Here is a 20,986-nt window from a genome sequence, read left to right as displayed (position 1 = left end):
AGAAGGCATCGGTACCTGATCCAGGCTCCAAGACAAATAGCCGTAAGTTAGATGGTTCTAGAGGTAGATACTTGATTTTGGTGCCATCATGCTATCGTTGTTGTTAGCGCTATAGCTTATGAGACAGGATAGCATCTATGGAATAAATCTGACCTATCGCTGTGGCGGGGGCTATCTGGATTTGAGTCTCTTTTGAAAAGATTTGCAGCCAGCAACCGAACGAGATTGAATACTGGCGAACATTTGGAAATAGGTGCGCTAATCCATAGAGGGTAAGTTCAAATTGCCAGACTTTATTATAAATTCGGCGGAGATATAAGGACATGCTAAAAGAATGAAGCCTCTAAAGCTGAGATACTATTCTCAAACAAACACGAAATCTTCTTGTTACGTGTGCTCACTTTACTGCTTATCACTGCTCGCAAGGACTCTGCCTCGTGGTATCTCATTCTGCCTTACCCCACCTATACTACCAGTTGCCTCCATCATTTTTACATTACGGTTATAGATTTTACTGGAAAAGAGTTCTTATGCGTCTTGATTGGGTTATTACCATGCAGTAGGTCTAGGTCAGTCAAGGTTAGGAGGGCTTTGGTGATTACAATCCGTTTGTTGTCCGTCGGCTTTAGTCAACGATATGCAGTCACTATTGGTTATATCTAATTCACCCCAGCCTGAAGCTATTAGGTAAGCCAGGTGCCTAATCTGACACTTGCCCCTCTAATACATCAGTATGACTCCTAGCAGGTTGTGTTTTTGCAAAGTATGAGACGCTTTAAAATATCTCACTAGTTCATTCTGCTTTACTTCAATTTATATCGAGCTGTCTGTAAGGAAACACGTCAAACAAATAGCAGAGGAAGCTTTTCGCTCTCACTTAAAGCTACTGCGGCGTTTTGCTCCAAAGATACAGACCAACGAAACCAATACGATACGCTGATTAACGCTGTCGCTCCATCCGCCCGCAATCATGGCCGACAAGTATCTTGAGGACATCGAAGCCAGTAAGTCACAGTGGTGAGAGTCTGGCGAGCACCTCTGTGTACAATTTCAAAGAGCATATGGTTGACTATTTCCACTCACGCAGCTCAGATTGAGTCCAACTTCGATGAGATCACTGAAAGCTTCGACGCCATGACCCTTGAGAGTAATAGTCTGCGCGGAGTCTATGCATATGGCTTCGAAAATCCTTCTGCTATCCAGCGGCGTGCAATGATGCCTATGATTAAAGGTAATAGCCCCTTTCTGAATTCGCCATGACGTCAAAGCGGCGCAAGGGAAGCCTGCGTACATCGCGATAAATAAAGTACTCACCACATTTTTCCGCAGGTCACGATGTTATCGCACAAGCGCAGTCTAAAACCGGAAAGACCGCCGCTTTCTGTATCTCTATTCTGCAGAGAATTGACCCCAGCGTGAAGGCTTGCCAGGCTCTGGTCCTCGCACCGTCGCGTGAGCTGGCGCAGGAGATTCATAAGGTCATATCTGCTATCGGTGACTTTATGAACATATCCTCCTACGCCTGGAAAGGCCCCTTGACAGAAGATATTGAAGTGCTCAAGGACGGCCCGCAAGTCGTCATCGGCACCCCCGGCCGTATCCAGAATATGATCCAGCGCGGCGTCCTTCGCATCGATAACACGAAGATGTTTGTGCTCGACGATGCTGACGAAATGGTGTCTCGCGGTTTCGATGAGCAGGTCCAAGATACTTTCTCGCTCTTACCACAGTCTACACAGGTCATTATCGTCTCTGCTACTATGCCCGAAGATGTCCTCGCGATTATTACCAAGTTCATGCGCAACTTCGTCCGTATTATCGTCAAGGCCAAGCCCATCCTCGAGGGTATCAAGCATTTCTATATCACTGCTGAGAATGAAGATTCTAAGCTAGATTTGCTTTCTCAGATATATGACACTATGGGGATCTTCCAAACAATTATCTTCTGCAGTACTCGCAAAAAGCTTGAATGGCTTACTGATGAGCTTACGTCTCGCGGCGTTACTGTCTCCTCTATGCATGGTGATATGGACGCGATCCACCGCTGTGAGATTATGGAGGGATTCCGATGTGGCTCTTCTCGTATCCTTATGGCTACTGACCTCCTCGCCCGTGGCATTGACAAACAACAGGTATCGCTTGTTATCAACTTCGACCTTCCAAAACAGCCCGACAAATATATGCACCGCGTTGGGTGGGGCGGTCGATCCGGCAGGAAGGGTGTGGTCATTAACTTGGTTACCACTAACGAGATGTCCATAATTCGGGAAATCGAGCAGTTCTACGTTACTCATATCGAGATAATGCCCGAGAACGAGGTCGAAAGTCTGGAAACTATTATATTAAAGTCTGGGTAGAGTCAACCAGATTATATCAATGGGAGTATAGGCTGTATAAGAGTGGGGAAAAAGAGACAAGTGAAGCAGCTCAGACATTGAAAGAACATGTTAGTATATGAAATAAAATTATCATATTTTTCAATACAATATTTTATATATGGTAATGTAAGAAACTTCTCTCGCTCTGCCTACCGAACGTGATTTGGCGGTACCATGGCTGATTCAGTAAGTTGGCTGAACTTATGCTTTGCTCACAATGGCGGCATAGTTGACATCCAATAGGACAATAAAGGTCATCCTGGCTGGACCATTGGTTTAGTACACGGTGCTTGGAAAGAGAGCCAGTGGATGATGCCTAACCTGGTTCTCATTAACGCAGGACTGTGAGTGCGGCCTGGAGCAGTTTCGGTTGGCAACCTAACGTGGCTATAGGAATGACTGTAACCCCGGAGACGATCCCAGCAAAGCAGGCGAGCGTACAAAAGCCTTGGTAGATGACATCTTCGACAACGTGCCCGGCGTGACAGTCATTCTATGCACACTCCTCAGAAACGGAGATGCGGACCGGGATGCGTGTAGCAAAGACATCAGCAGGCAAATCAGAAGTGTCGCAAAAGGATACAAGAAAGGAACCCGCATTGGACTTGCCGATGTTGGCGATGTCATTAAGATGAGCGACATTGTGCCAGACAAGGACCATCCTACTGATGAAGGCTACAAGTTCTTCGCTAGAGTCTGGTGGGACGCTATCAGCCAGATAGAGGACCGCATTCAGCCGCCTGCAGCAGTCAGCGGTTTGAAGATTCAGCCACTGGCCAGTCTAAGCAGCGCAAAAAGGTTGCTGGAAACTCAGGCCTGCTGGGCCAAACTCAGCTCGGGAGTGGTCACGATGATGGCAACTATGTCCATACGAGCACTTCACGGGGGTACCCTTGAGAGCGCCGTTATCGACAAGGGCAGTGACCCCAAATCCATCACTAATAACATCCCTTGGCATATCTTCGTTGCGAATATTGTGAAAGGCGATCCCAATGCCCCTCGGACAGATTCCCTCGATGACTGGATCCGTGTCTACCACAACACCAAGGACAGGGATGCATACTGGTTCCGACAGAACATGGGAGGCGGCAAGTTTGACAAGTCGGTTCAATTCTATGTTGATATGAACTGTAATCTTGGCCCTCGTAAGTACATCAACAAATTCTATGATTTGGAACAATACTAATGCATTTTAATCAGGCTACGCATTCGCTAATCTTGTGAGCATACCTATCGTGGTGCAACTCTCAAATCTGATAGACTGGTATATTTTAGAACAAGGATGGCCTTGACGACTTCTTTTGCATCAAAGAGAATTCAGTATGGGATTCTCTCAATCGTGGTGGAAGCCCTCCGAAGTTTGAAAGCATTGGTCAAATCATTGGCGATTTTGATGGTTTGAAAGCAACTGATGTACGCATTGCAGGTGACGAGATCGTCGACGTTGATCTTCCTGAAAAGGGCGCTAACACCGACAAAATCTGTAAGTGGTCTTTCGATTCTGAGGACGAGGACAAGGACTTTGAGTCGTGTACCAAGAGCGGTGCGGCCAAATGGTTCAAGGACTGGCTCTACAAGAACGACGCCGACAAGTGGACCGATAAGTTCTTCAAAGCTGTTATCGGTGGCAGTAGCCAGGGCGGCTCTACTATGAACTGCAAGAACCTTGGATCGACGACCTGCCAAGGGCCGGGCACTACTCCTTGCTCTTAGTATACTCCCCCTGAGACGACGTTCTATGTCCATCAGCAGATCGGCGTTATGTTCAGTGCATTTCATCAGATTTAGACAGGTGCTATCAACTTTAGCATCAAGCAGCTCGCAGGCGGTATCAAGGAAATTGTCGACGAGTACGGCGAACCACTTAAAGACGACAGAGCCATGATGCTCAATATGCTAGTCGGCATCCTTACCTCGGCCGCTGGTCTTGGGGCCAAGTCAACTAGTGCCGCGGGTACTCTAACATTCTTCTCGGGTGCTTTTGCCTCAGCCTCGGCCAACAGTGGCGAGTTCCCTACAGGTGTATCCAAGGATGATCTAGCTGATGACTTGGTAAATGCCTACGGCACGGTATTTAACGAGGTTCTCAATGTTACCACCGGGTACGTCGAGGCCGTGCTTCTAGGTTCTAAATTTGACAACATCAAGGGTAGTGCTGAGGATCGGGTTCATAATGTTTTTTCTCATGGTCAGTGGTTGTCGGAGCCTTACGTGACAGAAGGAATGAAGACGTATATCGAAGGCACACATAAGAAATGGGAAAGTATTTAGTACTTGTTTGTACGTGCTGAACTGACTGGTTTCTCACAGATGGAATTTGCAAAGACGAGAGCTCTTATGAATGGAAATGATAAAATTGACGGGGCGTATGTCGTGATGGCAAGCAATGTTCGTATCTTCTTACCTTGGTCTTGAATGCTTTGCTAACTTGATGTTTTGCTCCAACAACCTGGAGATGAGTGCAACAAGGTATGTTTCATCCCGCCCCTTCCTTGAGACGAGATACACAGAAAGACTTTGACTATGACAACCCTATCGTGTACCCGAAGTGTTTTATTGCATCCCCTAAAAAGAAGGACAGTGACACTTTCTGAATGTAGGCAGTAGGTTGTGTACCATTATGCTAGCTCACTATATCATTCACCTAGGTCACTGTAGACCTTTAGCGAGAAGTGAATATTCGATAGACTAGGACATGGAAATACATCCTACAATGCTTGTTTATATACATCGTGCATTTTGAGACGTTGGCATATCGCAGTCTTGGACTGAATGAGAGGCGTATTAAATGGTAAGTTTCAAAGACCATAATTATATTCCACTCTTCCCGCGAACTTTATCTTGCTATAAAGAAAGTTTGCGTTCCCTGCCTTCCTGTATCAACCCTGGAGCTCATACTCTGGTACGTCGTGAAGCTTATCTGGAGATTTGGTGGTGGTGTCCGGAGCTTCGTGTATCTGATAGGGGTCTTTTGTGGTGTCTGGAGCTTCGTAGATCTGCTGGGAAGCTTTTATGTCGTTCGGGGCTTCATGGATGTGCTGGAAATCTTTTCTGGTGTCCGGAGCTTCATAAATCTGCTGCTCCCACGGCTGCTCTCTCTCATCAACATTGCTGGTCCTCCGACTCACTTTATATCTCCTCAGAAACCACCAGATGGCTACTATAATCATAATCCCTATAATTCCAGCACCAACACCGATTCCTGCGATAGCACCAGTGCTCAAGCCGCCACCTCCGCTTTCTGAATCCTCATATTGAGTGTTTCCACTTTCTGTTTCGGAAGTCGAGCTGCCAGATTCTGTGTTTGTTGGGAACGTCACCCCGGCGCTTTGGAGAGCCGCACGTGCTTCAGATTGAGGGTAAAAGCGAGAGAGATCGGACTCCTGCCATGCGACGAAAATGGGATTCGCCCAGTAGGTCGTAGAATAAACGGTGGTTTGGGAATCGGTAACATTGGTAATTGTAACGTGTGTCGTGAGCGATTTCTGGCAGGACCAATTGTTTGCCAATTCTGTCATACCGCTAAGCTTTATTTTAGTAATACATTAGACAATTGCGTAATAATATATACTCACGATGGACAGCATGTAGCGTAGGTTGTGGTAGGCGAATTGCCAAGACCCGATTTAAAGGTTAACAAGTAAACGTATGAAAGGGGACACACGCCTGGAGAGTAGTATTTCATCGTGTCGTACTGGTACTCCGAATAACTGGATGGGTAGCATGTCGATCTGTCTGCGCCGTCCTCTAACTGGCAGTAAACATAGCTGCCTACTGTCCTTGATTTGAAGGCATCATCTCCTGTGCAATCTTTACTTGGTGTGAAGATGGTAGTCAAAGGAAGTGAAGGCTGCTCCGTGGAACTCGTTGTCTCCTCAACAGTTGATGTTTGTGATGGTGACTGTGAAACAACGTCGTCTTCTACTTGTGTAGTAGCCTCTTCTATGCGACTAGAAACATCGCCTATGATACTGGACGCTTCGTCGGCTCCAGGTATATCTAGAGATTGTCGGCGTTCTAGCTCCGGCCTTGGTTCTTTTGGGTGAGGTTTAGTCGACATCTTGGTGCTCAAGATGTAAAGGCTCAAGGTGTAGAAAAGGAAAAGAGAGAAGAAAACAAGAATCAGACTGAGGGTAATGACTAGGTGATATTGCACTGCTTGTTGGTCGTGGGATGTTTCTACTTTGTGGCTGACATCCTTGGATGTTAATTGGCAATAGCTCACGCCCCAACTCCAGTAGTCCGCCATTTTCAAGAATCATTTGTACCGTAATTTGCACTTATGCAGCTTTAGTGACCCGACCGCCTTGTCAATTGGCTACGCATCATCTTAGCGCAGGTTGCTGTTGTTAGCAGAGTCTTTAGCTCATGCGGGTTTCAGCCATGTCTTTCCATTCCTCCCTACTCAGTTCCAGACCGCAAATACCGAGATTTATTAACAGGACAGCTTGGCTTTAATGAGTAACTTGAGAAGATCTTACCATGTGACCCATCATTGCAGTCCGCGAAGAGCCCATCTTGCGCCTAATTCAACCAGCACACTCTCTAGACTGTCATAAACCTCGGAGTCTAAGATGCTCTATCTTTGGTAACACAAAAATAACAGAAGTTTGTATCGTCTGGCCTACTCGTATTCTTAGCAGTGACATTTCTGGACAAGTGGTTGAGACTCGAAAGCGAATCTATGGAGGTGAGAAGAAACAAGGGTTGAGTTTGGTGAGAATTAATACACTGCCCAATATCTAGACAACTCACCTATACCCCGGGTGGTAATTATTTGTGTCGCATATTGATGCGTAGCCTGCATTCATTTGTTAGTGTTAGATGGTGTTCATTCACATTTAAGCCAAGCGGCCTGTCGTTGTGATGAACTTGTAATTGCTAAATTTGCGCTTTAAGCAGTCTCATCAACTCGTTATCCAAGTCTATTGGCGGAGTTATCTTGGCGATCCCTTAGATTGGTAAAGATGTTTTCTACGCATGCATGCTGAGACCGAGTGTGTAGGGTTTCCCCTCATGGCTGAGACAATATTGATGTGATACTGGTTTTGATAGGTAGCCTGATCGAGGCACAGCAGACACGACCCATGCCATACCACCAAGACCTGAGAAGGCATCACCTTCCAAAGTCTTCCATCAAACTTGAGTAATATGTCATCAGATCTTAACCGAATGCCATACCATACCACAATACCATGGACAGTTTTATATCTCGAAATCCGCGATTTGAGATCTCCCCAAGGGGACACGAAGATTGTCAAGGATGTTATCTCCCACCAATTGAGGCAGTTGGCGCACATGATACGTCGCCACCCTTACCTGGGACAGCTTAGGGCGGCTCAGGAGTACATATTTCAGGCTGATTTAGGCAGACTCAATCTTCATTCCCACGACCTCAGGCAGTCCATAACTAACAGTCTGTGTGTGTCTTGGTCTGACATGCAGGACATGTGATCAATCATTCATGGCTACATGTTTCGAAAGGAATATGTATTTAATAACACGTCCTGCTCAGCACTATCTTTTACCAAATTTATAATGTCCCATGCTTGTGTCATTTATTCTATTCATATATGTTGAAACCTAAATCCAACTACCAGTCATGTCACGCAAGTCAGGAGTTAAACGTAGTGATGTTGAAATCGCCATCATTTGCGCTCTGCCAACTGAAGCCCGCGCAATTCAAAAGCTGATGGAGAACACCTCGAATGATACCGTGGGCAATCCAGATTACTCTGGAGCTACGAAGACACAGCCCGATGAGAATGCATACACACTAGGAGAAATGGATGGGCACCCTGTTGTTCTTGTTCATATGCCCAGCGTTGGGAAAATCTCTGCAACTTTCGCTTCCACGCACCTCAAGCACACCTACACTGCCATCAAGTTGGCACTTCTTGCAGGAATCTGTGGAGGAGTACCGAAAAATGGTGATGAGGTGAAGAGAAGACTTGGAGATGTTGTGATTGGCACCAGTGTAGTTCAATTTGATATGGGTCGACAGTACCCGGACAAATTTGAGCAGTCGGAGCACAGCCAAGCTTTGCTTGGTAAACCAAGTGTCGAAATACAAGCATTTATCAAGAAACTGGAGTCTTCGAAAGAAGTTCTCCAACAGAGAATGCAAACGACTATTACGGAGAACATTGCAACCGGATTTCGCTTGGCGGATGACCTCTATGATGCCACGTACTGGCATATCCACCGCGACGCCGACTGCTGCATACAGGACGAGAAGATTTGCGATACAGCAAGGCGCTCAACCTGCGAGTCACTTCATTGCGACGACTTGGATCGTCGTGAGAAACGAACTGAACTCAAACCCATTATCCATTTCGGACCAGTTGGGTGTGGCGATACGGTCATGAAGAGCGGAACTCACAGGGACAATCTCGCCAAGGGAAGTAAAGTCATCGCCTTGGATATGGAGGGAGCGGGTACATCTATGCATCAGGCGTGTCTTTTCGTCAAAAGCATTTCTGATTATGCGGATAGCCACAAGAACAAGGATTGGCAAGAGCATGCCTCTTTGGCTTCTGCAGCTTGTGTAAAGGCTATCATTGGGCAGTGGCACTTATCAGACAAATCGGCACTGAAATCACAGGTTTGTTCCAAAATTCCATTTGACGGTGTAGTCGATTGCTCACTCATATCTCAGGCTGTGCGAATCCAGAATGTCACCGTTAAGGATAGTGCAATGGTATCTATGGTGGCACAGGATCCAGTCTTGCATAATGCCACATTCAACCTTGGGCATGGCTAAGGTGACCACGATTACAAGCACAAGCATAACTCATATGCAATTATGCCGGCCTACTAGATATACTAAGACGGGATGCATCGGGTATGCTATACATGCACATGTCCAACAGTTCCTTTTTCTTGGTCGAAAATGCGTATTATTCTACGAAATTGAGATAGACCTGTCGATTGTCTTCCGCTTGTGTCTTAACATTTAAGAAATGCAAAGTCACCTGCAGTAGTTTCTACTGAATACTTCGGACATTGCATATTCTCTTTTATAGTCAGTGGCATACTTCTATTATGCATATTATCTGATGTTCTCTTGAAGCTTTCCCGTCTTTGTTTAAGTATTACTATATCGTTTCTTCATGGAAAAACTTTAACCTTTAGTAAATTAAACTTTGATCTGTGATCAGACATCGGTACCAGGCTCCCGCCGCGGGATATGACTGTGGAGCGAGCCAAGATGATCAATCACAAAATGTGACGGGTTCTGCAGATGGCTGACACACAGCCAACATAACCTGATGAATGACCCCACATTACATACACGACATCGGGCAATTATCACACCTCCTGCTGCCTTGGGTTCAGCTGGCGTCTTGTCGGTCTGGGGTCAGATGACGTGGCTCGCATACTTTGCAGCTCATCAGTAACCAGAAGCTTGAAACCTTGCGCACCTCTGAACCTACAGTCACATTTCATTCTATTCTTCTTTGACAGACTGATTCTCGGTAGTCAATCTCCAGTCATCTCCCAGAACCTTCAGCTGACTATACAATAACGTTTCTTTCCTCGATGACCTCTATCAATATTGAAGGAGGAAGAACGGGATTGGTGGCACAAAGTGTCACCGCCGGGTAAGTACAGCTTAATTCACTTCAGTGTGGTGTAGTGATACTTGTACTCATCAGAGCGGTAGTACCTTGAACTTTAGTCTTGGAGCTGAGCATGCGTCCCACGGTATGTTAGTATGTAGGAGCCACTTAGAATACAACTAACCAAAGATTGGCTTCAGCGTATGATCGACAGGCGTGCGATGAATGGATCCGCAATTCAGGACTTGTTGATGTTGACGGTATTCTGGAATCCATCAAAGCCTCCAAGCGGCGAGTTCCAGGGACCTGCCAATGGATCAAACAGCGAGACGAGTATCACAACTGGCTATACGGAAATGAACAAAATCGTCTTTGGATATCCGCAGACCCAGGAGCTGGTAAAACAACCATATTAACCACAATTATCGACGATCTGCAACAAAGTTCGGATAAGGACTGTCCGCTCATCGTTCTGTTCTTTTTCTTTGACGATAGGGCGGACAACCAATCATCCGCTACGACTGCTATCCTTTCCTTAATTGCACAGCTATTAAAGCAGCAGCCGCAGTTGTTTGATCACGTCCGGCATGTGTCAAGAACTGACCTCAAACAGCTATCCAGCCTATGGGGATGCCTGAGGAAGATGACAGAGGGTTTGACCCAAACGGCCTACATCTTGCTCGATGCTTTGGATGAATGCCTACCTTCTCAAGTCTCCGATCTCCTCAACCATTTGAGTGATGAGGCAAGTCCGCTAAAAGCCAAAATCCTCGTGAACTGCAGATCCGAAGTCACAAAGCCCCAGTCCTACCTTGGCCTTCATATACATTTAGACGATATCAAAGATGATATCGTGAAGGTCATTGATGCCCGTATAGAGGAACTTGCCAATTATCCCTTGGAGCTTCGTGAACAGATTAAGAGGAGGCTTTACTATGCGACAGGCCGCACCTTTTTATGGGTATCACTCCTCATTGAGTACCTAAAAACAGAAACGCCTGATCAGTTTCTCAGCCGCGTAGGGTCCAACTACGTAACTGAGGAGAGCCTCCACAAGGTGATGCCCGCTAAGCTAAGCGAGGTATACGATAGAATACTAAACAAGATCACCTCGGCGCACGGTAACAGGCGCGTGAGGTTTATCCTCTATTGCGTCATTGCTGCTCGCAGGCCACTGACAGAGAGGGAACTGGCAATGTCTTATTGCCTGGGGTGGAAGATGAAACAATGCGATAGGATCCCGGATACAATGTACTTGGATTGTCGAAAGTACATTTGGACTTTGTGCAAGCCTATACTTTTTCTTGATGATAAGACAGACGCTGTCAATCTGACACACCAAACAGCCAAGGAATACTTGATGAAGAGCTGTCTGATTAGAGACTGGTCGATATCAGATTTCCGTCAGCTAGACCTATTGTCCGCTCCTTGGATCTACGACTTCAGAAAGATTCTGCGAATGCACCTGGACAAGGTTTCGCTCCAGCTCTTCCCTCTCAGCATCGTCATTGCCTTTTTCAGGACAATTCTTATGTATCTTGGTGTCTTCATGGCATATTCCGAGACTAATTTGGATGAAGCCAATCGTCTGATGTTTCGAATCTGCTGGAGATATCTTGAGATGAGGAAGCTACAAGGCGACCAGGAAACTGTAAATGTTGAACTCGGGAAAGATTCGACCGATGTGAGCTATAACAATCAGTGCTATGAATATGCTTCCAAAGAGTGGTATCAGCATTTCCTGGCGTTGAGTCAGACTTCAACCAATCTTTTGATTCGATCACGAGCTGATATTCAATCATTACGCCAGGAACTGGTACGTGCTGTTGCTGCCTCTGACGGGATAGCCGGCGTGTTACCTGGCATTCTTCTGCCGTCTGTAATTCCGTTCGAAATCAGAATAGGTCAGATAAAAGATATCGATACATAATTATATCTACTCATACATAGTCATAAAGCGAGTCTATGTCTCTACTTTCTATGGGGACCCAGTCCCAAATCAAGGTTCAACTCAACTCTGCCGATAAATACCGTATTGGACCTGTTCCGAGATCGGTCCAAACAGCTTGCAGGGCTGTACATTCTTTGCCGACGGTTGCCGCCCACGCTGCTGCTAGCCTGGCGGGAAGTCACAGTAGCCTCATGCCTGGGTCGGCCCACCCTGGACAGCTTTCCCAACTTGGTTGTTAAAAGCATTTACCGAACCCTGGAAGCAGGGGTTAATGTTGGAGAGTTTGTGTTTCAAGGCCCAATTACTTGACCATTATGCTGGACGCCATACCCAGGTCGGATTCGTATTTCCCCAACTGAGAGCTCTTCACATAGCGGCCATATATCACAGTCCAGCTGTGTTTCACGAATGGTAGTTTCAAAAACATCAACAGACGACAGCTTACTACTGAGAATCAGACCAGCCTAGACCGTCCCGTGAGAAATTCTGCAAGCCCAAGTCAAAGCTCAAGCTCCAGCTGTACCCGTCAAGACGGTCAAAGTACCGGCTTCACCTAGCCGCCTCCACCTGCACAACAAGCTTTTAGCTCCCGCTGATCGGTCCAGACCAAGACGTCAGGATGGACATGTGAGGGATCTACCTATGACTTAACGGATGCAACTCTAGAATCTTGCTTTTGTGTGGGTATCTGAAATATCCACATTTACAATCTCGATATGATGATAGCGCTTTGATAATGGCATCGAAGCTATTGCAGGTCGAGAGCGAAGTGGAGATTTGTTTTCGGTGAAGTGGCGCAACGTCTTTTTTGGAGAGGCGACTTAGCCTCGTCGTTGACGTCTTGAAGGAGTACATGTGAGGTGTAAGGTTATCGTATTCATTTCGAGGTGATGTCTTCACAGTTGTCAATTGACTGAGAAACATAGGTTTCTTTACGTGACATCTGATGCTTTGAATCCGACATGCCATATTGTCAGGCAATCTCGATAGTTCGGAGAACAAGGACAAGCCAAAGCTATAATTTTCAAGATGTTTACAGTCATAGCAATAGAAGATTCTTTGTAACAGGATAGTATGTCTATTCTTCTACCTCATAAAATATGAATATATGACCGCTCTAGATAAGTTTCTCTCTACCCTTTTGGATAATGAAATGCTAAAAACACAAAACAGACGCTGTCGCTTAAGTGGAATTGGAGTTGTCAGCACAAGAGAAAGCAGACGATCCGCCGTCAGCCTTGTACGAGTCCATGATACCAACGATGGATCCATAAGTACCACTGACCATCAGGAAGGTACCAGAAACAATGACAAAGATGCTGAAAGCAACCATGAGGTACCACTTGACATTGGGGTCACGCTTGCCCTTGGCCCAGTTGTCGTACAGCCACATGCAACCGTAGAGCTGGAACGACATCAGCGTACCCAAAAGGGCACCGACAAGAGACACAAGGCCACCAAAGACGGGAATGCCGGAGGCGATCAGGTAGGCGATGACGGTGGTGGTCAGAGTGCAGGCGATCCATGTTCCCCAGTGGACAGCGCTGTTGGAAGCGAGATGCTTAGTTCCTCGGAGAAGACGAACAAAGACGTACTTGGCGGCAAAGTGAATGACGAGGACGGTTGTAGCCAAAAGACCAGGCAGAGAGATACCGTAGGCGATGCGCTTGATCAAGTGACCAGCTGAACCGAGAGCGGGAGAGGCGACGTAAGATCCACAGTACAGGTACACAACAATACCGATGACAAGGTAAGTGATAGTCACACCAGTCTGGCACACGATCAAAGATCGAGTGTAGTGAGCAGGGTTCTTCATCTCAGCAGCGATGGAGAAGAAACCGGGTGTACCAGCATAGGCGAAGATGAGGGACGAGATGGATGAGATAGCCTGGGTGAAGGATGGGTTGCCGACGACCTTCCAGTCCGACTTCCACTCGGTGTCTTGGGGCGCATCGGCAGGTTTGTCCTGGACACCGACTGCGATGGTGACGGTGAAGATAGCGGTCATGATGCAGACCAGACCGACCCAAGCGAGCATGCTGATTCGGCCAAGGGTACGGACACTGGCGAGGCAGAAGCCACAAATGGCTGCTACAGCGACGAAGACAGCTGTGCAGGTACCGTGGAGAGAGACCGCGTTGAGACCGATAGAAAGACCGAGCATACCAGAACCTGCGACAAAGATCCAGTCTATGGACAATTAGTAAATACTTTATAAGGGTCTGGTGATAGGAAACATACAGAGGCAGAAGGCAACGCCAAAGATCTCACGTCCAATGCGACCAAAGATGAGGTAACCCGCGTCGTCGATACCGTATACTTGGGGATGGTTGCGCTTGAAGACGCCGACCATGTAGTCGGACCATGTTGTGATGGCGGCGATAACGATGAGGCAGATGATACCTGGAGCGATTCCGAGGACGTCAAAGACAGCTGGGATGGACAGAACACCAAGACCGATTTGGGTCTTCATCATAAGGGCAACGGTACCAATCCATCCGACCTAAAGATATTAGTAACGAGTCAATTGATGCGCGTAACATGTCACTTACAGCTCGGTAGTTGGGACCTTCATCTGTGATATCACCAAAAACATCATCGTGAACTTGGGCTCCAGCGATGGAAGGAGTGTTGTTCAGAGAATTAGGGTCATTCTCCAAGTCGCGCTTGATATCCTTCTCGGAAAGGTTGTTGTTCTCGTGGTGCGACATGTTGTCGTCGGTATGAAAGGGCAAAGTCAATTGACCAATAGACGAACTAACAAATCTTGACTAGACAACTCAATGATTGAAGAGTTGAATAGTATTTGTGTGTGAGAGACAGGAAGGGGGAGAGAGAGGAAAGAGAGGGGAGGTAGAGATAGACGAAGAGAGAGTGAAGTGGAATGTGGAGAGGAGATGATCAAAATCTGGGGATAGTGGGCTTAACTTATACAAAAGATCCATTTCGGACATTCTGGAGAGACGGGAGCTCTGGCCCTGTCTGTCATGCCATGGTACCAGTATGTCATGAGAGTAAACCTAACCAGACCAGAGGGAATTGGAGTGCTAAAGTTTTGCCCCCCCTAGTCCAGACACCAGGAAACCACGCTATGGAGTCGATCCCCGTGTTGTTTTACCCATACGGGGTTAGTCGATTTCCTCCCCAAATGATACATACTTTGCACCACGAAAACCTGCAAGACAGGTTCTTTCTATCGCCCCCCCCCCCCCCAGTTCGCTATGTCCGAGATAGTAGAACCCGGGACTTATCTATGATTGGCATATCTTTATGTGGAGAAAGCCATGAGCAGACCGTATTGATCATCATTCAGCAATTCTTTGCACAGAGGTTATATGAGCTTGGCATCTGAACTCCCCCATGGGGAAGAACGATGAAATCGTGGAGAAAGAGGGTCTATTCCACAGAAGATGAGGTGCTTGTTGAGACAGAAAGAAGCTATCACGTAAAAGAAAACAAGGTCAGTCCAAAAAGAGGCCTGAGCGATGACGTTTGTTATGTTCCACTGTTGATGGGTTTAACTTTTTTAGCGGGTCAAGTCTTCAAGTCACTTCTCCACAGTGAGTACGTACAGTTCTTAGTCGTCAGAGGCTGAGTTTTCATTACCTACAGTAATCTCTACCCCATCATTTTTCCCCAGTAACAAGCACAAAAATCGGGACATGATCCGGTCGGCATCTCCAAGTTATGGAGAAACCCCAACATTCCGCACGAATAAACAGGCACTGACAATGACACGATATCCTCTTTTTTGTGGGATCAAGAGGCCTTTAATTACATTCATCTTCCCGTGTGTTTCCATTGTCAAGTGTTGATAAAAGAGACAGTCCTCACTCTTCAAGTTCACCACGAAATTGGAGATTTTCGGAGATGTTTCTCAGCTCTCGGCATTCCCGATAGACAAGCAAAAACTCTTCCTCGGCAGACACAGATGAGGCTGTCGACTCCAATTTACCCGTAAGCAGTATCCTTCTGGAACGGCTTATTTCGCGCATACGCGTTATGGTTGGTCAGCCATCCCCAGTACAGTTACACTCACGAATTCGGGGTTACTTACTTAACCCCTGTACGGATTAGGGGGTTTCCTTGATTGCATGACCCGATGGTAACCCATCGGGAAACCCTCCGCGAGTCGTTATCAGTCGTGAGCATCTGTGCACACACGAAGGGGGTACTGACGGCGCCAGATTAGATTAACGAGGCATTTTTACTTTTGTCTAATATTCTGGGGACAACGTTGATAACGGCAAGCATCGGGACGGTAGATGAAACGAGTCCAAATGCTAAATTCCCCAGTTTATTGTTCAGCCGTTGTCAGCCTGTTCAAGTAGTGGAACCGGTTCCGATGACGGTAGTAACCTAAACGGAGGCGCCGATAGTAAGACCAACGGGTGATGTTCCGTAACGATACAACATTCGACAATCTGATTGAGGAATTCATGCTTCGTGTTGTAATGTCCGGATAGGAGTATGGGTGTATACACGGGCCATGTTCCGATGGCTCGAGCACGATATCATGCAAATAACTGCCTCGTAGCTTTCGGTTAGATCATTCGTATTGTATTGATATCTGGCCTGACTATAAGACTGGTCTGTTCTCTCAGGAGATTGTCTGGTTATCGCGATACTTGCCTTCACGGTACTTGTCTTTCGCGGATTGTGTGATGGTGGCAAGCATACCTTGGATCTTCAGCGCACATGTTTGATGATCTACAGTGTCATCAGTGTTTCGTAAGTCTAGACTCATCTCAAGTGGCTGTGTAAGACTACCAGAGGTTGTCTCGTAACAACATCCACATTGGCCCATACAAGACGTATTGACTTTCGGGGGCGTCGGTATAATGTGGAGTTGAAAGGACAGAGTGACAACGAGCCTTGATAAGCTCGTCCCAGTAAAACACTTGGTGCAACATCTCGAGTGGCCATCCATAAGGATATTCACAGTAAGGGTGTTCACTTGTTTAAGTAACTTCCATGCAGTCTTATAGTAGCAGTAACTGTCAATGGCGAATCTTGTGATACGATCGCGAAGGGCATGAGAACCCGCATCAACCCAGGTCATCGACTTCCGTACCCTTCCAATACAGACCGCTTACTCTTCGCAAGTCCCGTCTCGAATAGAACCCCTTTTGCTACTGACCGTTAACTAAAACTACTTCCGTTTATTCAGTTCACGGAACAGGCAAGTAGATGGAGATGCCAAGTGCCAAGGGATCGATGTCGGGGTTCAGCTCCGAACTTCTTGGCCCTCCACGTTTCCCCAGGATGTTGTCTAGGCATCGATCCACTCTATTTCGTTGACAAATATGCACAGACACTGAATTATGTCGGAGGAAGCCTACCGCGACAGCACAGGAAGTCTAGACTATTCGATTATACGGAGAAGCCTAACCCTTCTCAGTAAATTCAGAGTCCTACGCGATAGTCCATACGTAAAACAAACTTAATACATTAAAACTGGGTTGTCCCAACGACTAATCTCCTCAACAAGAACACTTACGCTATGACTAACAAAGTAACTACCTAGTTGTCAACATGGTGATAGCTGGACTGATCAGATGCATGATCTTTATGGCGTTCAGTTCGACAAGTACTTTACTGCAACGGGTTGTGGTTAGAGCACAATTATGATTCGCAGCTCATTCTCAATCTTGTCAAACTAAACAGCGACCTAAACAGCAATATGACAGATGTGTAACAGTAGGGATCACAGGAATCAAGTTGATGAAAGCCGCAGGACTCAACATGGGTATCAAGCCTTGCATCAAAGTACAAGCTCTAGACAGCAATTTATATTTATAACTGTATACTAAGCATCTTACCAGAGCGAAGAAAAGGGAACAGACGATAGAAATAGTGACCATTAGTCTCTATAGTGTCATCACAGATATGTAACAGTACCGTATCAACTCATGACATTCGGTAGCGCCTGTGGACACCGTTAGCCATATCCGGCGGTCTTCATTTATTGATCAGTTCAAGAGAAGTGGCATTTTTAGTCTAAAACGTCTCTGGCCTAATAACAAAATCCCCTGTTAATCCATAGGCGCTACCGAATATCATGAGTTAATACGGTACGGTAATAGCGGGCGTTTTTCTCTATCAGACCAAGCAGTTGTGCTATTGGTGCTAAAGCTATCCACATCTATAAAAACTACGAGGGCACAGTAGTGTTTTCACTCCTTGTCTATTAAAAAACTCCAAACAAGGTATCCCACTCAATGCAGGTAACAATAAGCTGGACAGGATTATAGCCGAGATATCAATGGCTACGGTGAAAGATGATCGTGATGTTCGAGTTTGTCTATTTTACTATTTTGAATCTTTACCACATACACTCCCAATGCATTAATCTAAGCCAAAGTAACACCAGCATCCTTAAGAAGCTGCGCCAACTCCGCCCTCTCCTCACCCTCGAGAAGCTCAAAAGGCTTCCTCAAACCGCCAGTTTTGTAGCCCTGCAACTCCATACCCGTCTTGATACCAGCTCCATAATGATGCGCCTCAAGGAACTTGCACACGGGAAAGATCTTGCTCCAAAGCTCACGGCCTTTCTTAAGATCACCGTCAACGGCGATAGCGTTCCATAGCTGGACTGACAATTCGGGAAGAACATTTGTGGTTCCCCAGACAGATCCCTTTGCGCCAGCGCAGAGACCGTAGAAAGTAAGAGTATCCCATCCGTTGAGAGCAGTGATGGAGTTGTGGTGGTGGAAGAGAAGATCTGTGAGGGCAGGGGCGTTGCCAGATGTATCCTTGAGATACTTGACGCCGACCTCTGAAAGACCGGCAATCTCAGCGGGAGATAGACTCACACCGCTGGCGCTGGGGATGTTGTAGTACATAATAGGAAGACCGCTCTCCTTGTAAATCTCCTCAAACATACCCCGTAGTTGCTTCAGGTTGGGGGCATCGTAGAAGGGAGGAACAATCATGGTAGCAGCGGCGCCGACCTCAGCAGCGTGTTTTGCGAGGTCAACGACACCGGAAGTGGTGAGGTCGCCAATACCAGCGATGACGGGGACACGGCCAGCGGCTGACTTGACGACTTGGGCGAGAACGTCCTTGCGCTCTTGGACGGTCAAGGCAGTAAATTCTCCTGTGCTTCCACCAGGGACGAAACCGTGGACACCAGCCTTGATCTGACGTTGGATATGAGCATCGAGAGCTTCATAGTCGACGGAGCCATCGTCCTTGAAGGGGGTGATGAGAGCGACGAGAATGCCTGTGAGTTCTTGAGGGGCCATTTTGAATGAGTATGATGAGAATATGTGATATTAATTTGTGAACTTGCTGTTCATCTGTCTGTATTATATGCTTCTCTCATCTGTTTATCTCTACCAAATCCGATCAACCCCGCGTGATGGTTAATGACCTTCATTCTGGTGTTTGTGTCAAAAATAGGTAAGTCTCGACGACCCGAAGCTGTAAATAGTGGGGTGTTGATTGTTTAAGGTGTTGTCTCTGAAAAGGGTAAGCTTCCGCGACAAACATTACTCATAAGCATGCATTATTAAACCACTGGCTTTGCAATCAATCAAGATCATTCTTCCCCGCCATGTCGTAATTTGTAGCTTAATAATAATAATCTTGGTGATTGTTTTGGAGGGGCATAAATAGATACCCCTCTCTAGTGAATCTTCAGTGCAACATAGCGCCTAAATAATCCATCACACACAACAAAATGACTTCCATCTTTCTGTGAGACCACTACTGAATTGTTTGTCTGTCGCGCTTACTAACAAAATACAGAACTGGTGCTTCGGGTTACGTCGGTGGACAGCTCCTTCGTGAGCTTTCCAAGACTCACCCCGAGTACAACATCGTCACGCTTGTGCGCGACAGCCATGCCGCTGAGACAATTTCACAGGCGTATTCTACGGTGCGCACTGTGGTAGGTGATTTGGACGACAGCAAACTCGTGGAACAAGAGGCTGGACAGGCCGATATTGTGCTGAGTAGGTAGTATCATAAAAGATATTGATGGTTGTACTGACTTGGTTAGATGTCGCGTCAAACAAGCACATTGGCTCTCTGCAGGCTATTCACCGAGGATTGAAGAACAAATCAAGCGGTGAGTTGAGCACTGAATCAATTGTCAGACATGATGTTAATGATGTATAGCTTATTTGATCCAAATTTCGGGCGCAAGTCTGCTTCCTGTAAAGGATCTCTCGTCCCCCTCTTTCAAGCCTGGTGAGCCTTCTGACGCGGTCTGGGATGACCTGGACGGTGTCTCGTCAATCAAAGATCTCATCCGCAGCCACGAGTCTCGCGTGGTAGACAATTACATCCTCAAAATCGCACAGGAAACACCCTCCATCAAGACTGCCAATGTTTATCCTCCTATTATCTACGGTAAAGGACAGGGTCCTGTTAAGCAGCGCAGCGTGCAGATCCCCTCTTTGGCCAAGGTTGCTCTGGAGCGAGGACACGCTGTGAGAGCGGGTAAAGGTCTCGCAGCTTGGACAAATGTCCACGTCGCGGATCTTGCGAGATTATTCGTTATCCTTACAGAGAATGCCGCCAAGGGAAATGACGATAAGAAGATGTGGGGAGAAGATGGAATTTATTTCCCTGGTTCGAATGAGATTGTAAGCACCCAACATTCTCCAGGGTAACTGACTGTTGCTAACATTTCACAGACTTGGGCCGACATCTCGGACAAGGTAGCGCAAGCAGCAAAGGATCAGGGACATATAGATACGCTAGAAGTAGAAGAGCTATGGAAACCCGAAGTAGACACAGCGTTACCTGCCGGTTCAGTCTTTTTCGGTAGCAATGCTCGAAGCAAGCCTCGTCGCGCCACAGAAGTTTTGGGTTGGAAGCCAACTGAGACAGGTCTAGATGAGGAGATTCCTAGAGCTGTGGCTGAAGAGGCTGAGGCGAAAAAGGCCAAGCTTTGAGAGATTCCTTAGAGTAAAGTAAAGATTGCTTACCTATTTTGTTATCTTTGATTGCGTGTTGCATGTCGTGTTGGTGATAACAAAGAGGAGATAAAGTGCGCTGGCTGTTTCACCCACTGCGGGGAATGTTTAGTGCGGGGTCACTATAAATACAGTGGAGTTAGGCTTCACCTTCCTTCCTGTCCTGTC

General features: G+C 46.7%; 8 protein-coding genes across 8 annotated transcripts; 5 read left to right on the top strand and 3 right to left on the bottom strand.

The window, feature by feature from the left end:
- Positions 1 to 735: 735 nt before the first annotated feature.
- On the top strand, positions 736 to 2,501 carry EDB82DRAFT_493710 (ATP-dependent RNA helicase eIF4A). Its single transcript, XM_025730465.2, has 3 exons — positions 736 to 1,004; positions 1,088 to 1,231; positions 1,330 to 2,501. Exons 1-3 carry the CDS (start codon positions 971 to 973, stop codon positions 2,355 to 2,357), a joined length of 1,206 nt encoding a protein of 401 aa, XP_025587446.1. The 5' UTR covers positions 736 to 970; the 3' UTR covers positions 2,358 to 2,501.
- A 51-nt stretch (positions 2,502 to 2,552) lies between these two features.
- EDB82DRAFT_473161 (uncharacterized protein) lies at positions 2,553 to 4,719 on the top strand (the record flags this gene model as incomplete). The annotated part of the gene is made up of 7 exons (XM_065607990.1): positions 2,553 to 2,564; positions 2,622 to 2,722; positions 2,772 to 3,523; positions 3,579 to 3,598; positions 3,654 to 4,090; positions 4,187 to 4,480; positions 4,689 to 4,719. The coding sequence occupies 7 exons, from the start codon at positions 2,553 to 2,555 to the stop codon at positions 4,717 to 4,719; spliced, it is 1,647 nt and encodes a 548-aa protein (XP_065466048.1).
- A 538-nt stretch (positions 4,720 to 5,257) lies between these two features.
- Positions 5,258 to 6,438, bottom strand: EDB82DRAFT_522443 (uncharacterized protein; the record flags this gene model as incomplete). The annotated part of the gene is made up of 2 exons (XM_025730488.2): positions 5,258 to 5,900; positions 5,954 to 6,438. The coding sequence occupies 2 exons, from the start codon at positions 6,436 to 6,438 to the stop codon at positions 5,258 to 5,260; spliced, it is 1,128 nt and encodes a 375-aa protein (XP_025587448.2).
- A 1,350-nt stretch (positions 6,439 to 7,788) lies between these two features.
- On the top strand, positions 7,789 to 9,497 carry EDB82DRAFT_534616 (nucleoside phosphorylase domain-containing protein). The gene is made up of 2 exons (XM_025730499.2): positions 7,789 to 8,982; positions 9,037 to 9,497. Exons 1-2 carry the CDS (start codon positions 7,981 to 7,983, stop codon positions 9,139 to 9,141), a joined length of 1,107 nt encoding a protein of 368 aa, XP_025587449.1. The 5' UTR covers positions 7,789 to 7,980; the 3' UTR covers positions 9,142 to 9,497.
- A 423-nt stretch (positions 9,498 to 9,920) lies between these two features.
- On the top strand, positions 9,921 to 11,870 carry EDB82DRAFT_473158 (uncharacterized protein; the record flags this gene model as incomplete). Its single annotated transcript, XM_065607989.1, has 2 exons — positions 9,921 to 9,982; positions 10,130 to 11,870. 2 exons carry the CDS (start codon positions 9,921 to 9,923, stop codon positions 11,868 to 11,870), a joined length of 1,803 nt encoding a protein of 600 aa, XP_065466047.1.
- Positions 11,871 to 12,948: 1,078 nt separating this feature from the next.
- Positions 12,949 to 15,018, bottom strand: EDB82DRAFT_493701 (transmembrane amino acid transporter protein-domain-containing protein). Its single transcript, XM_025730521.2, has 3 exons — positions 14,444 to 15,018; positions 14,133 to 14,394; positions 12,949 to 14,081 (listed from the first exon to the last, which is right to left on the bottom strand). The coding sequence occupies exons 1-3, from the start codon at positions 14,600 to 14,602 to the stop codon at positions 13,075 to 13,077; spliced, it is 1,428 nt and encodes a 475-aa protein (XP_025587451.1). The 5' UTR covers positions 14,603 to 15,018; the 3' UTR covers positions 12,949 to 13,074.
- Positions 15,019 to 18,175: 3,157 nt separating this feature from the next.
- EDB82DRAFT_493696 (uncharacterized protein) lies at positions 18,176 to 19,346 on the bottom strand. The gene has a single exon (XM_025730532.2). The coding sequence runs from the start codon at positions 19,136 to 19,138 to the stop codon at positions 18,245 to 18,247; it is 894 nt and encodes a 297-aa protein (XP_025587452.1). The 5' UTR covers positions 19,139 to 19,346; the 3' UTR covers positions 18,176 to 18,244.
- A 177-nt stretch (positions 19,347 to 19,523) lies between these two features.
- Positions 19,524 to 20,978, top strand: EDB82DRAFT_493694 (uncharacterized protein). Its single transcript, XM_025730543.2, has 5 exons — positions 19,524 to 19,592; positions 19,644 to 19,849; positions 19,897 to 19,965; positions 20,016 to 20,485; positions 20,537 to 20,978. Exons 1-5 carry the CDS (start codon positions 19,576 to 19,578, stop codon positions 20,795 to 20,797), a joined length of 1,023 nt encoding a protein of 340 aa, XP_025587453.1. The 5' UTR covers positions 19,524 to 19,575; the 3' UTR covers positions 20,798 to 20,978.
- The last annotated feature ends 8 nt before the right edge of the window (positions 20,979 to 20,986 follow it).

The sequence above is a fragment of the Fusarium venenatum genome (assembly GCF_020744135.1).
Source record: "Fusarium venenatum strain MPI-CAGE-CH-0201 chromosome Unknown EDB82scaffold_1, whole genome shotgun sequence".
NCBI lineage: Eukaryota > Fungi > Ascomycota > Sordariomycetes > Hypocreales > Nectriaceae > Fusarium > Fusarium venenatum.
Note: the sequence above shows the minus strand (reverse complement) of the source record. Positions and strands in the feature narration are given on the sequence as shown.